This window comes from Bactrocera latifrons, unplaced genomic scaffold (assembly GCF_001853355.1).
Source record: "Bactrocera latifrons isolate USDA-ARS-PBARC rearing strain unplaced genomic scaffold, ASM185335v1 scaffold_179, whole genome shotgun sequence".
NCBI lineage: Eukaryota > Metazoa > Arthropoda > Insecta > Diptera > Tephritidae > Bactrocera > Bactrocera latifrons.
This window is the reverse complement of record NW_017535285.1, coordinates 369,882-383,772: the sequence shown is the minus strand read 5'-3', so window position 1 is coordinate 383,772 and position 13,891 is coordinate 369,882. Positions and strand designations below refer to the sequence as shown.

The 13,891-nt window shown below is 38.3% G+C and overlaps 3 protein-coding genes across 6 annotated transcripts in view; 1 reads left to right on the top strand and 2 right to left on the bottom strand.

Annotated features, from left to right (window-relative positions):
• Window positions 1-9,660, bottom strand: part of LOC108967164 (polycomb protein Asx) — a 12,657-nt gene extending 2,997 nt beyond the window's left edge. Inside the window, exons 1-10 of one of the 4 annotated variants that reach the window (XM_018930436.1) lie at window positions 9,346-9,660; window positions 8,706-9,097; window positions 7,618-7,938; window positions 6,272-7,520; window positions 5,261-6,182; window positions 5,037-5,120; window positions 3,562-4,382; window positions 1,905-3,491; window positions 708-1,016; window positions 442-628 (exon numbers count right to left, since the gene is read on the bottom strand). In XM_018930436.1, coding sequence (XP_018785981.1) covers window positions 442-628; window positions 708-1,016; window positions 1,905-3,491; window positions 3,562-4,382; window positions 5,037-5,120; window positions 5,261-6,182; window positions 6,272-7,520; window positions 7,618-7,877 — 5,419 coding nt within the window. In that variant the 5' untranslated portion in view covers window positions 7,878-7,938; window positions 8,706-9,097; window positions 9,346-9,660. Of the gene's footprint in view, window positions 1-441; window positions 650-707; window positions 1,017-1,904; window positions 3,492-3,561; window positions 4,383-5,036; window positions 5,121-5,260; window positions 6,183-6,271; window positions 7,521-7,617; window positions 7,939-8,705 lie in introns of those variants that run through there. The other 3 variants (XM_018930435.1, XM_018930437.1, XM_018930438.1) reach the window with 3 other exon arrangements.
• Window positions 9,661-9,907: 247 nt separating this feature from the next.
• Window positions 9,908-11,705, bottom strand: LOC108967151 (protein LTV1 homolog). Its single transcript, XM_018930411.1, has 2 exons — window positions 11,589-11,705; window positions 9,908-11,532 (listed from the first exon to the last, which is right to left on the bottom strand). Exons 1-2 carry the CDS (start codon window positions 11,589-11,591, stop codon window positions 10,000-10,002), a joined length of 1,536 nt encoding a protein of 511 aa, XP_018785956.1. The 5' UTR covers window positions 11,592-11,705; the 3' UTR covers window positions 9,908-9,999.
• Window positions 11,706-12,046: 341 nt separating this feature from the next.
• LOC108967149 (rab GTPase-binding effector protein 1) overlaps window positions 12,047-13,891 on the top strand; it is a gene marked incomplete in the record, with an annotated part of 3,434 nt that continues 1,589 nt past the window's right edge. The window contains 4 exon segments of the mRNA XM_018930403.1: window positions 12,047-12,195; window positions 12,274-12,543; window positions 12,606-12,880; window positions 12,950-13,776. Of these exon segments, the coding sequence (XP_018785948.1) occupies window positions 12,135-12,195; window positions 12,274-12,543; window positions 12,606-12,880; window positions 12,950-13,776 (1,433 nt within the window).

Genomic DNA, 13,891 nt, shown 5'->3' with positions numbered 1-13,891 from the left:
CTAACAGCCAGCTTCCCGCGAGATTACATTATGACTGTTAAATCGCATCACTTCACGGCGCGAAATCACCTTGCCAGCTTATCATTTATAGAGCCAGCTAACAGCCAGCTTCAAGCGAGATTACATTATGACTGTTATATCGCATCACTTCACGGCGCGACAGGCACCGTGCCAACTTTTCTTTTATAGAGCCAGCTAACCGTTAGCTCACCTCATGACATTTAAAKCACATCACATCGAGGCGGGAGAATTACCTAAGCACTGGCTAGACATGGTGAATACTTTTCTTTATGTATTTTTAGTTTTAATGTTTTTGGTTTAATTTTTGTGTCTGATGCAATCTTGTTAGCACATGAATAAATATTTATGTAAAAATAAGAAATATATTTTATATACTGGTCTTTATGTACTAAGTACGTATTTATTTATGTATGTACATACCTGCCGTGAAATTTCGTCGCATTATACCAGTCGCTGCAGTTGTTTTGATAGCATTTATTTGTTGTTGATGATGATGCAATTGATTGTGCAGATTGTGGTCAAGCATTGCATTTGAAGCGTCAATATCGACGGAGGCAGGACGCCCGCGTCCTGTTATCGGTATTCCATTCATATTGTGCAGTTGACTCTATAAGAAACAATAAGGTATCTACTTTAAATATATGCATAKGTGGGGCAATTAAAGAAATTTCTGCACACTAACGAACCTGTGTTGTTTGTGGTACAGGAGGTGCGCTAGATGCTCTTGGTGCCTGATTATCCGCTGCTCCGACATTCGCTCGATGCACCAACACATATTGTCCACCGCCATTACTATTTTGATGTAAATCATGTGGCTGCTGTTGTTGTTGCACGGCAGCTGCTGCTGTTAATTGTTGTTGCAAGCGTGGATTTGCCGTTACGTTGGTGTGTAGCGCGTTRGCCGTTTGTGGTGTGAAAAGATGCCTTATAAGGGTGGGCGAAGGTTTTCTTTGAACATACTTTTTACGTGGAAATCCCATACGTGGCCCAATTACCTGCATTTAATAATATAAAGAAAGTTAGTAAGAAAAAAAAGTTAAAAAGAGAAAAATAGTTAATAAGAAAAAAAGTGGTTGATAAGTAAAATAAATTAACACAATTGTTTATTGTTGTTGTAATCCCCGCTTGGATGGGAAAGTTGGGATTGGTTGTCATCGAAGTCACCTAACGGTAGGCCAAGGAAACGTGCAGTTTTGAGGGGTCGGACCAGAGAGCAAAGGCTGTTAAATGACGGTGGTTCGCTGAGCATGCAAAGAGATGGTTAGTGTCATGCAGGAACTCATTGCACACTGGATTTATATTTAGTATGTTGGGGAGGGTTCTGGATATGTCGAAGTTTTGCTAAAGTATACAGAACAAAGTTGCGCAAGGGTCACTCTAGATTGACGGATTAAGCGATTTAATGATTTTGTTGCTGCTCTGTACTTTGGCAGTTTTCACGGTCGTATGAGAGGTGAAGGAGCACAGGCTGTGGAATATAACGCCTAGAATCTCAGGGTTATTGACAGCTGAAATTTTCAGAAGCAATGTGACCTTAAGATCCAGTTTGTGCATATGATCGCTGTGGATTTAGTGSGAGCCCGAGTGTTAAGCTCCTGGCAGGGAACAAGCGGGAATAGTCGGAAAGATTACTTGAGGTCAAAGGCTTTTGATAAATCCAACGSTACGAGGATCGTAGCCTTACGAGATGGTTTTTGATTTAGTTCAAGAAATTGTTTGTTCTTTGGTGCTATGGCCAACAGTGTAAGAAAAATAGTTGAACCTTTTCATGCTTCTATTGCCAAAGRAGCCTATTTTTAAGGCGGAAAAGATTGCATTGAAATGAGCGAAAATAACTATTTTTTAGTCAGGCCGAGTCATTTTTAATCAGATGGTAGAAATACCTTATATACGCCAGGACGCCCAACGCCCATTATATTTGCAGGAATGCTTGTTAGGTCATCTTGTTTGATAAAATTTTGGGATGACGAACCGCAGGTTGCAGCTGGAGACGAGGTGGCCACCGATATAGCGGCCGTTGACGCAGCCACCGATGATGCTGGTACAGTGCCCTGTAGCGTCATTGTCGTTGCTATATTACTCTGTGCCAACTGTTGCTGTTGTTGTTGCTGCGGTTGTTGTTGATGCTGATTTAATATAGCTGATGGCGGTCGTAATTGGGCTTTTAAGTTCTCACGATTTGGACTGTTTTGTATAACGGCTTGACAAATTTGATAGCTGCGTTCTAAATTGACCGCTCCTGGTGGCAGTTTATTTACGGTTTTACGACCTTTACCGCCGGTTGGTAATTTACTCGCTGGTCGTTGCTGTGCAATTGTGGTTGGTATGCCAGCAGATGTTAGGCCTTTTATGGCATTTGTATTTGCAACGCCGACATTCGATGTGCTGACATTACTAATATTGGGCGTAGAGTTTACAATCAGTTCCGCTGTGTTGCGTGCTGAGTTCGCGATGGCGCTGCTAAAAGGCGGATACGTACTGACAGCTGACCCAGGCGGTATGGCTACAGAGGCGATGCTTGCATTTGCACCGGCAACCGTTGCCGCATTTGTGCTACGAGACATTGTTATAAGATTCATTGGCTTCGAAATATATTTTGTTGGATTGGCCTGCGCTTGTGCGGCTAATGATTGAAAGGCAGGCATAGGCGGAGGTGGTTGTTGTTGTTGTTGCTGCTGCTGTTGGTGCTGGAAGCGCTGCAACTGTTGTTGCACATGTATTTGATGTTGCTGCTGCTGCTGCTGATGTTGATTCGGGCTAGCAGTCACCATATTGCAATTAGTTGCTGCCGACACCGTAGGAACTTGGGGCTGTGTCAAAAAGTGTCTTTGCTGTGGCGCTTGTTGCTGCAGCACTAATTGTTGGCCGATATGCTGTTGAGACGTTATACCACCCGGTGACAGATAGTGTTGGCCATTTGTGCTCAACTCGATCGCTTTTCGTATTGTCGACAAGGTATGATGCGATTTTTGTGCATGTTGTTGTTGCTGCTGCTGTGTCGTTAGCGCTATAGTTGGTGTTTGCTGTTGTTGCTGCTGTTGTTGTGGCTGTGCTGCCTGAAACGTAAACTGTTGCGTGGCATGATGCAATAGTTGCTGTTGATGTTCGAGGTGTTGTTGCTGCTGCTGTTGTTGATGTTGTACAAGGAAGTTCCCTATAATTTGTCCATTCGTATCGAGAAGAATTTGCCGCTGTGGCGTGTTTTGTCTCTCTGTTGTTGGCTGTTGTGATTGCGGGTGCTGCGCTTGCTGTTGCTGCTGCTGGTGTAAATGACCGATGGTCGCCGGCGAGTGAGCGCTTAATTGTATGGTCACATTGCCAACACTATTACCATCCAGCCGACTGTTGCCACTACCACCCATATGCAATTCGTTAACGCTATCGTCGGAATTGCTGTTGGTTATAACAGTGCTGGAGACTTCCATTTCGTTAGCTGACATTCGAACATCGCAAATCATATCCGAATCCAACTGTAACAATAAAATATTGTTGGTAATTGCAATTAAAATCATGCAAGGTCATGCTATATATTTTACTTACCTCATAGTCGGAATGTTCGTAGGTTAAATGGCCACGATGTTCTTGATTTTCAGGTTCACGCAATTCTTGTTGTTCCTCTAATTGTTGTTGTTGTTGCTGCTGCTGCTGTTGCTGATCTTTAAGCAGTTGTCTATGTTGTTGTTGCAATTCGTCAACTATATCACGTACAGCATCATTATCATCAGCGTCATCATCATCGTCGTCCTCATCCTCTTCTTCCACTTCGTCATCATCTTCCGCATCCTCCGTCCGCATATCACCATCAACTTCGCCATGTTCAACACCTTTCCCGATTACACCCACAGCACGACAATTAACTATTGCCGCTTGAGCTGCAATCGTATCTTCTTCACCATGAACAGCCATACACTCGACGACTTCGTCATCTTGAGTTACATCCACGCTTGGCATAGGTGCATCTTCCACTGATAACGTATTCATATTTTTCACTTTTATAACGCCTTGATGCGTTTGTATCACACCGTTAAAACTGCTCGATGTTGCATCTGCGGACTGTTGTAATTTTATGCCGCCGAAGTTCCAATCGTGTTGCACGTGATGGAACAAATCCTCGCCACTTTTCTCGGCCAAAGACAGTATGATTTGCTGTTGTTGTTGTTGTTGCTTTTGTTCGAGTGTTAGCGGAGCGGCAAGTGGCAGTTGCGCCGCTGCTGCATACATCACATCACCACTAGTCGTCGGTGCTGAAGTCATTGAGGAGGAAGAGGACGAGGAGGCCGATGATGTGGCTACTGATGAAATACAACTGCCAATATCTTGCTTATTTTCAAAGAGATTGTCAGAAGCTTGAGTTGTTGTGCCTATGGCGGATAATATAAAACAGGGTAACGTCAAATACTAACGTAAAAACTGCTATATGGACGGTAAAGATGTAACCATGTCAAGTTAACAATATTTAATTTCTTTGCTAACACACTAATGCCATACTAAACACTAATATAATATCATATCTAGATGCAATAACAACAAACAGTAGTGAAGATTTAAGAATAATAAGTGCTCAAGTTAGAGAGCAGAACATTTAATCACATAACGTCTGATCAAAAATGTTTCGGACTGATCGATATCGATAAAAAAAAAATCCTACATTGGTACAACCTTTTTATGTTGTCAATTAGTATGTGTGTGGCAGCTCTTTGTTTATGCCTTGAATATTTTTTTTTTGCTTGTTTGAAATTTTCTTTTTCCAATGGAAATAATTTTGGGTAAAAATTGTGGGGATGAAATGTGGAAAAGTTAGAATCGTACCGAAAAAAAATCGCTAAAGACTAGCCCTGACGAGGCTTATAACAAGTGTATGGGACAATTGGATTAAGAATTATCATGCTTGCTTTGCTCTAAAAGAGCTTATTTTCAAGGTAATAGTGAACAATTGTTTTCAAATATATGAAAATGTGTTTTTGTCAGTCCGAGTCAATGTTGATCAGGGGGTATGGTAGATTTTAAATAATTACCTTGATCAACAGAATCACAGAAAATGAATTTTTTCTCCTTTATATTAGCGACATCACCGGGCGTAAGTAAAGCACTGTTTGTACCTATAAATTATAATTTATACAATTAGCTGCACACAACCAGAAATGTAATTAAATAAAAGTTAGGAATATAGCGGAAACTAATTGACGTATATTAAGTTTTAAAATCAAGAATTAAAAAAAAAACAATTATGACTACTTACCTGCACTGCTGTCTGTACTAACTTCGCCAGATTCTAAAACATAATTTTGTGCATCAGCGAACTTTTGTTCGATGAGCTCTTCATCATCGTCCTCCCCATCTTCTATTGAAATTATTGAACACCCATGCAATTGTCCGCCTTGCGTTGGGAATGATTGCAATGTTATACCGCTGGTAAGGCTYGGCGCTGGTGACACTGCCGGTAATAACGCATTCACATTCACAAACGTTGAAGTGCCCGACAAAAGTGTTGCAATACTGTTACAGGTACTATTTGCCACAGACGTAATAGCTGCTGCAAACGATGTCTCTGGGTTTTGTAGGAAATTCGGCGCTTTTATGCTAATATCGGTTATATTATTACCAGYCGCAGTCTTTTCACTTCCGACTGTGGACATCAATGTTTCCTTAAGCAGTAACGCGGCATTGGTTTGCTGCTCGAATTCTGTGTTGTAGAAATTGCTGTTATACAAAAAACTATCGTTGGTGGGCATTTTTGTTGCGGATGAACTGGTGGTCAAGCTATTACTACCACTCAATTCCTGTGAGCTGGAAGTAGCTGATGACACGGATGGCGAAAGTGTCTCTTTAAGCTCGTCTTTAATGGCATGACTAACTTCTTGTTCTATACTGGTCGCTGCGTCAGTTATATCATATTCAGGTTGTTGCTGGAGTTGCTGTTTTGTTTGGTGTTCCATTTTCATTTGCTTACTTTGTGTAAGATTTTCATACGTTATTTCAGACTCTGAACGTTTTCGTATATTGCCGCTGCTCCCACACTCGATCAGCTGTCTTTCATGTTCCAAAGCAGCAATTGCTAAAGATATTTTAGACTCTCCGACGGGCGTTTCGGTTTGTATGCCACTAGAATCGCTACGCAATAAATCAAAGGTTGACGATGAATCCGTGCAGCCAATATTATCCTATTGTATTAATTCAAACAGATAAAATAATTAGAAATTTTACAATTAATAAAAAAAAATGCAATTCTTTTAACCAACAGTACACTCACCACATCGCAATTTATATCAGTCTGTTTTTCATAATCGGTTGTAGATGATCCTGTTTGTTCTTGCTGTCTCAACTCGTCAAGTTGTAGTTCCTGCTCACTTTTTATTGAATTCACATTCGTGCTGGCAATCGATTCSTCAATAAATTCTTCGCCTTCCTCTTTAATGTCTACAGATGATGATGTTGTGTTCTCTGTACTGTCAGCACTTGTTGCTGATGTCACTGTTGTTGTCGTTGTAGAAGTTGCTGACGTTGTCGCCGCTAACGACGTTACTGTTGACGCTGTTGCCGCTGCTGATTTCGTAGATGTCTTCACAATTGTGGCAACCAGGCCACCTTTACTCTCCAATTTGAATTCTAGCCGCTCATCTATTAGATTAGTATAACTATCACTGCTTTTTCCACTACTATAACTTATATTGCTGCTATTGCTACTAGTACTACTGGCGCGATTGTAGGATTTTTCACCCCATATCGGTTCAAAATGCTTCAGTTTCCAGGGATCCAATTTATTTTTTTCTCTCTCGGCTTCGGTTTTCATTTTCATTTGATTTTCGGGCGTGAATTCACCTTCCGCTAGTCGTTCACGCCACTCCAAGCAGGCACGTGAAAAGAACTCATTGTTTAAGCTGGATGGTCCCAATTTTATAGCTTCCATGGTTACGGTGGAATCGGCATTGTTCTTGCGTTCTATTTCGATAGCCTCGCGATCTACGCTTGGTAACAACTGTATGAGGTTATACTGATATAAAGGTGGCAGCATAGAAAAGGTCTGTTTATTGAGTAAGTCTCTCAAATTGGTCGAAGCTAATATTGAGTCGGGTGTTTCGAGGTCAATTTTTCCATCCTTTGTTTGCTCGATTTGTGCAGCAGTGGAGATTTTCTTGGAAGACCGTCTACGAGGTTTCAGACTGAACCCTGGTATAGATGCTAACACCTCTCGCATAGTGGACGCTTGTGTAATGGCTGTTACGGGCGTAATTATAGCTGCGGATCCTGTAGCGGTGGCAGTCGCAGCGGCCGCAGCAGCCGCTGCTGCTGCTTTAGCTTGCTGTTGTGCACGTCGACTACTACTGGCACGACTTGAAGGGCTAGGTGTTGTGTTCTTTCCACCGGTAGCATTAATCACAGTATTCGCAGTTGCAGTTGCTGTGGACGTTGCAACGTTGCTGCTCAACGTTGTTGTCGCTGTAACTGTAACCTTTTTCTCTGGTGGTATGGGTTTAACAATGATACGAGGAACATGACGTCTGTGTGAGATGGAAAAACACATATAGATCATATTCATATATTGTGGCATATAGTCATATATGAAATGCAAATAAAATGTATAATAAAAAAATGTACCGTAAACTGTGGCTGTGCTTTGCGCTACTTGATAGCTTACTTCGCGAGCTCTGTTGTTCGATAGCAGTATCTAATGCTAGGGGATCCTTTTCCTCCTCCTCACTTAGTAGATTAACGTGTTCCGTTTTTTCTGCCATAGGATCAGCATTTATTTTCTGCCGTACAGAAGGTAAATGCGATTCCATATTCAATGAGATTTTATATTGTTGAGGTGTTGTTGGGCGATAAGTTATTGATGTACCCAATAAGGTAGTTCTCATACTCTTAGCAAATATGGGTGGATGAGGAGCTTATCCGATTATTTCTCCGGTACAACGAGATCTAGTATTAGTAATAGAAAAACAAATATTAGAAGAAATAATAATAAAACAATCGTTCTCGAATTACAGGAAGTTAAAAATATATACGTATGTATAAATATCGTTATAACCATAAATCAAATATAAAATGTGTAATTGTTTACACAATTATAACAAAGCAGTATTACTTCTTGTCATTTCATTATTTTCATAGCACTACTTTTGGGATTGATTTCTAGTTAAATTCACTGATGACATAAAATTACTGACAGGGGCAAAACATACATAGACTTATTGACAGAGATTATTTAGAAAATAAATTTATGTAAAGAAAGATATCTTACAAATTAGGAAAATACGTTCGAGCACTATAATACCGATTTCACCTCTATACATACATAATAAACGCCCTAACCATCTCTTTTAATTCGTTCATATGGATTAAATCGGTAATTTTCCCATTGAGAAATGTTGGTTAGGAGAGAAATAAAAACTTTTTATTTGTTATGCGCATATTCTTCAACACTGTAATATTAGTTTAGCACTATTTATTTACAAAAATAATAAGCTTGGCTTTTGCTTTTCATCACCTTTCTTTAGAATAAGCAAAAGTACAAATTTCTGTTTACAATATTTTTTTCTGAGCGATATTCTGGTGTTTAATCGTACATGTTTAACGAATAGTTATTTTAATAAAATGCTTATATGTACATATGTATGCACAACAAATCAGCCCTATTATGCGGGTACGCAATATACATTTATATATTAATTAAAATTCAGACTTACCTGACCTGTGGACTCATTTTGACCATTGAAAAGCCAACTTTTGTTCACAAATATGAGGMTTACAATTCCTTTGAATCGAGATTAACTCGAGTTTATATTCAAAATTGTTGCGTTTCGTTTTTTCTGCAATTTTTCTATAGCCTCTGAAGCACATTTCTTCTATAGATCTCAGATTTATCGCATCACTTTTCTTCCTACCCGTGTATAGTGGTGGATGGATAAAGTCGTGCGTCGTTTATTCGTTCCCGTTCTTTGATTTCGTTTTTCCTTTGTATCCCATTACTATTCAATTCATTTTCATCGGTTTTCCTTTTTTCGCGTTTCTTTATCTATCACTTCCCCTATTTATCAGAACGCTCTCTTCACTGTTCTTTTTTCAATTGCTGGAATGTCTTTGCAACTATTTTTTTTCATACATATTTTCATGTTTATACGGTCAAAAATTTACTGGTTATTTTAATTTTTTCTACGATTCCTTTAATCTAAAGTCTTTTAAATTTGTCACAATTAGATTTCTTTTCTTCTTCTCACGATCATTAATTCAGTTTTTCATAAAATTTGCATAAAGTAGACAGCGGAAGAATTAAAGACAAACTACAAACAAAAGCAAATTTTCCTGTTTTCATTCGTTTTGACAGACCCAGCTGACACTCATAGAACCAACTCCTTTTTTCTTATACTTATTGGCCRCACTTGCATCACTGGCCAATTCGACCCATCTCTTTCTCACACCAATGCAATGGCATAGTTATTGCATTGTAAGTTTCTGCTTTTGCATATCTTTTCACTTCTTTCGATCTACAATTAACTGCACAATATTATTACGTATAAACCTGCACATTATGCAATAAATTCTTATATAAACTATATATTCAATATTTTTCAAAATTAAAATGCTGAAATTTTAACAATTGGAGCACAATTTAACTTCATTGATGCGAAACTGACTTTTCTATGTTCATGTTCTTCTCGACTCAATACTTTTTGACAGGGTTCCTTTGCGAAAAACTTCCCGTATAGTACGTTTTGCAGCATTACTGTGAGTGAAAATGAAAATTAAAAATAATACATTTACAGAAGTACCGAATTTCGAATTTCAGAATATTTTGGAAAACCACTGTGGTGACAAAAAAAAATTTGGATAAAATTAACTGATATTAGTATTTCAATACCTTGCAGAATTAATATAAAAAGAGATTATATATAGTATATATATTAATAAACTATTATTTGCATATTTATTGACACAAATTAAATTTAAATACAACGGCTTATAGCATTTAACATATATAAGTTACACAATTTTACTGCCTTGCTGATTAGATTTTTGATTGATTTTAACGTGAGTTTGGCGCTTCTTTTCTTCTTTAAAGGCCTCCGTGTTTGCCTTCTTTTCGATCCGTCGTTCTAACCGATATTCTTTTAAAAGTCGTTTGCGTTCCCGCTTCTCTTCAGGTGTTTCATCTTTAGGTCGAAGGGATAATACACTTAAGGTAGATATTAAAGACTTGTTGCACAGTGACTTTGCACCGCYGGACGAAATCGCACCATTTTCAAGTTTTGCTAAAGCTTTCTCAGTAAGCTGATTATTATCGCCATTTCTCAAAACGTTTAACGGCATTCCCGTTTTCGGATCAATCTCAATTTTATTTGGGCCATCATTTGATTCAGCTTTACTACTCCGACGACTTCTGCGTGTGGGCTCTGCAATGAGTTTCGGGTGATTATAAATATTCGAATATGTTGAGAGCACAGATTCACAATCCCATTTTTTCTGTTTATCATCATTCATTTCTACTTCAACCAATTCCTCATTAGGATCTTCTTCACCATCAACAATGTTACGATATTTTTCAACCCGTTCACGATCCCATTCCTTTTTGTATGGTAACACTCTTTTGCCGCGTTTGTGTTCTCTGTAGCATTGCATCAAAACTCGATGCTTCTGATCCCAATCTCCTTCAATTTCTTCACAGGCTAGATCTCCTAATTCGGGATCATCATATGTAGCATAAAAATGCTCAAATCGATCATCTAACAATGATAATTGTTCGTTGCGCCTAATAACGCTTGAGGACATAGAATACTCTGTGAATCGCGATTTAGTTTCTTCATCGTTAAAACGACGTTCACGCAACAATGGTCCAAGTCGATCCATTAATTCTTGATCGTCCTCCTCATCATCACTTCCATTCAAATCGTCAGAATCAAAATCTTGATCATCATCTTCCTCCATATTAGAGGATGATTCATCTTCATTATCATCATCCTCATATTCACCTTCTTCATCATCATCTTCGCCTTCTGCCATTGCTTTCACAACAAAATCATCATCCAACAAGTTATCCTCATTATCAAAATCAAAATCTTCATCTAATGCAGCAACTACATCCGGGTCCCAATCTGGTCGTGGTCCAGAAACGGTGGCCGCTCTGTTTAACATACCTTCATCCTCTTCAAATTCAGAAGCAAATACTGAACTTGGAAATGCCAATTTTGGAGCGGTAGTTATTGCGCCTTCTTCAATTCGTTTGCGTGCATGATTTGGGTTTTCAACATACTCCCACACCACTTCTTGCTCGGGCTTCTTCAAATGTTGTAGGTAGTCATAATCATCATCAAAAAATATACCAAATTTCTGTTGTTCTTCACGGCGTTTAGTAGTATTTTCTGGGTCTGCGGTTTTAGTTTGGTTYTGCGGAGTCGCTTCCACCAACACACGTTGAGGCGCAGTATCATCGGCTACAAGAGGGTCATGTTGACTTCTGTGTACCAAATGAAAGGTCACAGCATTTTTGCGATCGATGAAAGCTTTTTTGCTCTTACCCTGTGAGATAAGAATGATTACATGAATTCAACTCCAAAAATATGATATGTTCTTACCATTGTGGCTTAATATTTTCAAATAGAGGAAATGTAGTAGCAATCTGAAGAAAAATATTTTATTACGAATTGACAGTAAAACGCATGTGTCCAGCGTGATAAAGCAAAAGGAAAGAAACGAAGAAAACAAAATGTGAAAAATATCCAAATGGCTAGAATAATAATAAACAAAGAAGAATTGAGTTACGTAGCGGGAGCTGCCAAGTGTCATTTATGAAACTATCCATAAAACTGACGGACACATTTTTAATTGTTTTAAGAAGAAAACCAACAATTAAAAAGTATTTTTCTAAAAATATAGATAATAAATTTTTTTTTTATAAAATCTTGTTTATTTGCAGCTTACATCTGCTTACCAACAATAAGGCTCAGCTACTTCCTCAAAACTGCTATAGCGATACCAAATAGTCTCAAACATGAATTTTTAGTGATATTGGTATCACTACTTTACTATTCTGAATGAAAAAGTAGTAAGAAGAAGAAAATTTATAATATTGCTTAAAGTGAAAAAATTAATTGAATAAATCATGCAAAGATCGTTTTAAAATGGAAGGAAAGGAAACTAGTGCACCTGATCCCACGGATGTGGCGACAGTAGGAAATGACAGTAATAATATAATATCTCACTAAACTGTACTTTCATGCAAAAGTATATATTGATTGTTTTTAAATGTTGACTCCTCAGAAAATTTGCAACAGCTTGTCGATAATCTACAAGAGGAGAAAAGGAAAATACAAAATGAATTTAACGCACAAAGAGCGAAAATGAAGGAACTCTATTTACAGAAGGAGACGGAACTCAATAAATGCCATGGGGATCGTAAAAAATTGCAACGGGAACTGGACGAGATGAAGTCTCAATTCGTGGTCGCGGATTTAAAGTCGGAAAATGAGTTACGTTTAAAAGAGCTTAAGGCGCAGGAAGAAATTTCGTCATTGCAGCAACTGGTGCAAGGTGCTTTAGAATTATTTATTAAATATAAAAATAAATATTAAAATTAATTTTCCTTAATTTAGATACAATTGAAGAGTCGACAATTTTAAAGGCTGAGTTAGAGCGCATGAAAGAAGAAAATAACAAGCTTTGGCAGGAAAATCGTGAGTTCCGCGATCATGTACAGCAACAACCTATAGAATCTACTAGTTTGGCACCTCAACAAATGCTAAGTCACGTAAAAAAGACTTTAAGAAAACTGGGCGGCGACTCGACGGGTAGTGTAATAGCAAACAATTTTAGTCAGCCGGAGAGTATTGATGAAAATAGCAAGTCTAAAAGTGGTAAAAAAGACTACGTAAGTATTGTAGATGTTTTAATCACAGTTAACTAAAAATGTAAATTATATTATATAACATAAATTTAGGCGCAAGAAGATGCCGAAGTTTTACGTTCAATTGTGGTGCAGTTRCAAGAGGAAATGGAAGCATTGAAGGAAAAACTACGTGAAACAGATGACAAATTAAGAAATCAAGAAAGCAGCGCATTAACTAATGCTATAKCGCATGAAAATGGAACGCGAAATGATGATATATCTATTAACAAATCCACTTCCATAGATATCAACACTATATCCTGTGATGCCTGCTTGCAATTCGAAAAACAACTTCAAGAATCGCTGGCGAAAAGCGCTGAAGATCAAAATACAATCAATGCTATGCAAAAAGCAATTGCAGCCTCCCGTGAAGACTTACAAAAGGAAGCAGCTTTGCGTAAAGACTTGGAAGATCAATGGCAAGAGCGACGTGAAGCTCACAAAACAGAAGTACAAAAATTGCGTGAGCAGGTAAAATCAAACGAAGAGCAATTGCTAGAGTTGCAGCAAAAGTTCCTCGACACTAAGGAAGAAGTCATGAGACAGCTGCAACGGGTCAGAGACGAACGCGAGCGCGTCAACAAACAACTGGAAACCTTGCAGGCAGATAACGACTTTCTTTCCGGTCGTTATTTAGCATCTTCTGAAGAAATCGAGAGCCAAGAGATTAATTTGCCCAACACAGTTGAGGAGTTACAAGAATTAATATTGCAACAGCAAAATGATCTTATACAAGCGCGAGTTAGCAGTGAATTTGAACGGAAAAAATGTGTAACCTCGCTGGATGAAATACAAATTTTGCGCGATCAATTGGAAAAAAGTAATAATGAGCGTTTGGCATACAAGAAGAAGATGCAAACCGACAACAAATCGTGGCAGTAAGTGGGCAGGCTTTAACATTTGCATGTATTTATATTTGTTTGAAATATTTAAGTTGGCCGCATATATGTTCATATTAATAAAAGTCATATATATATATTTTTTCTAAATACT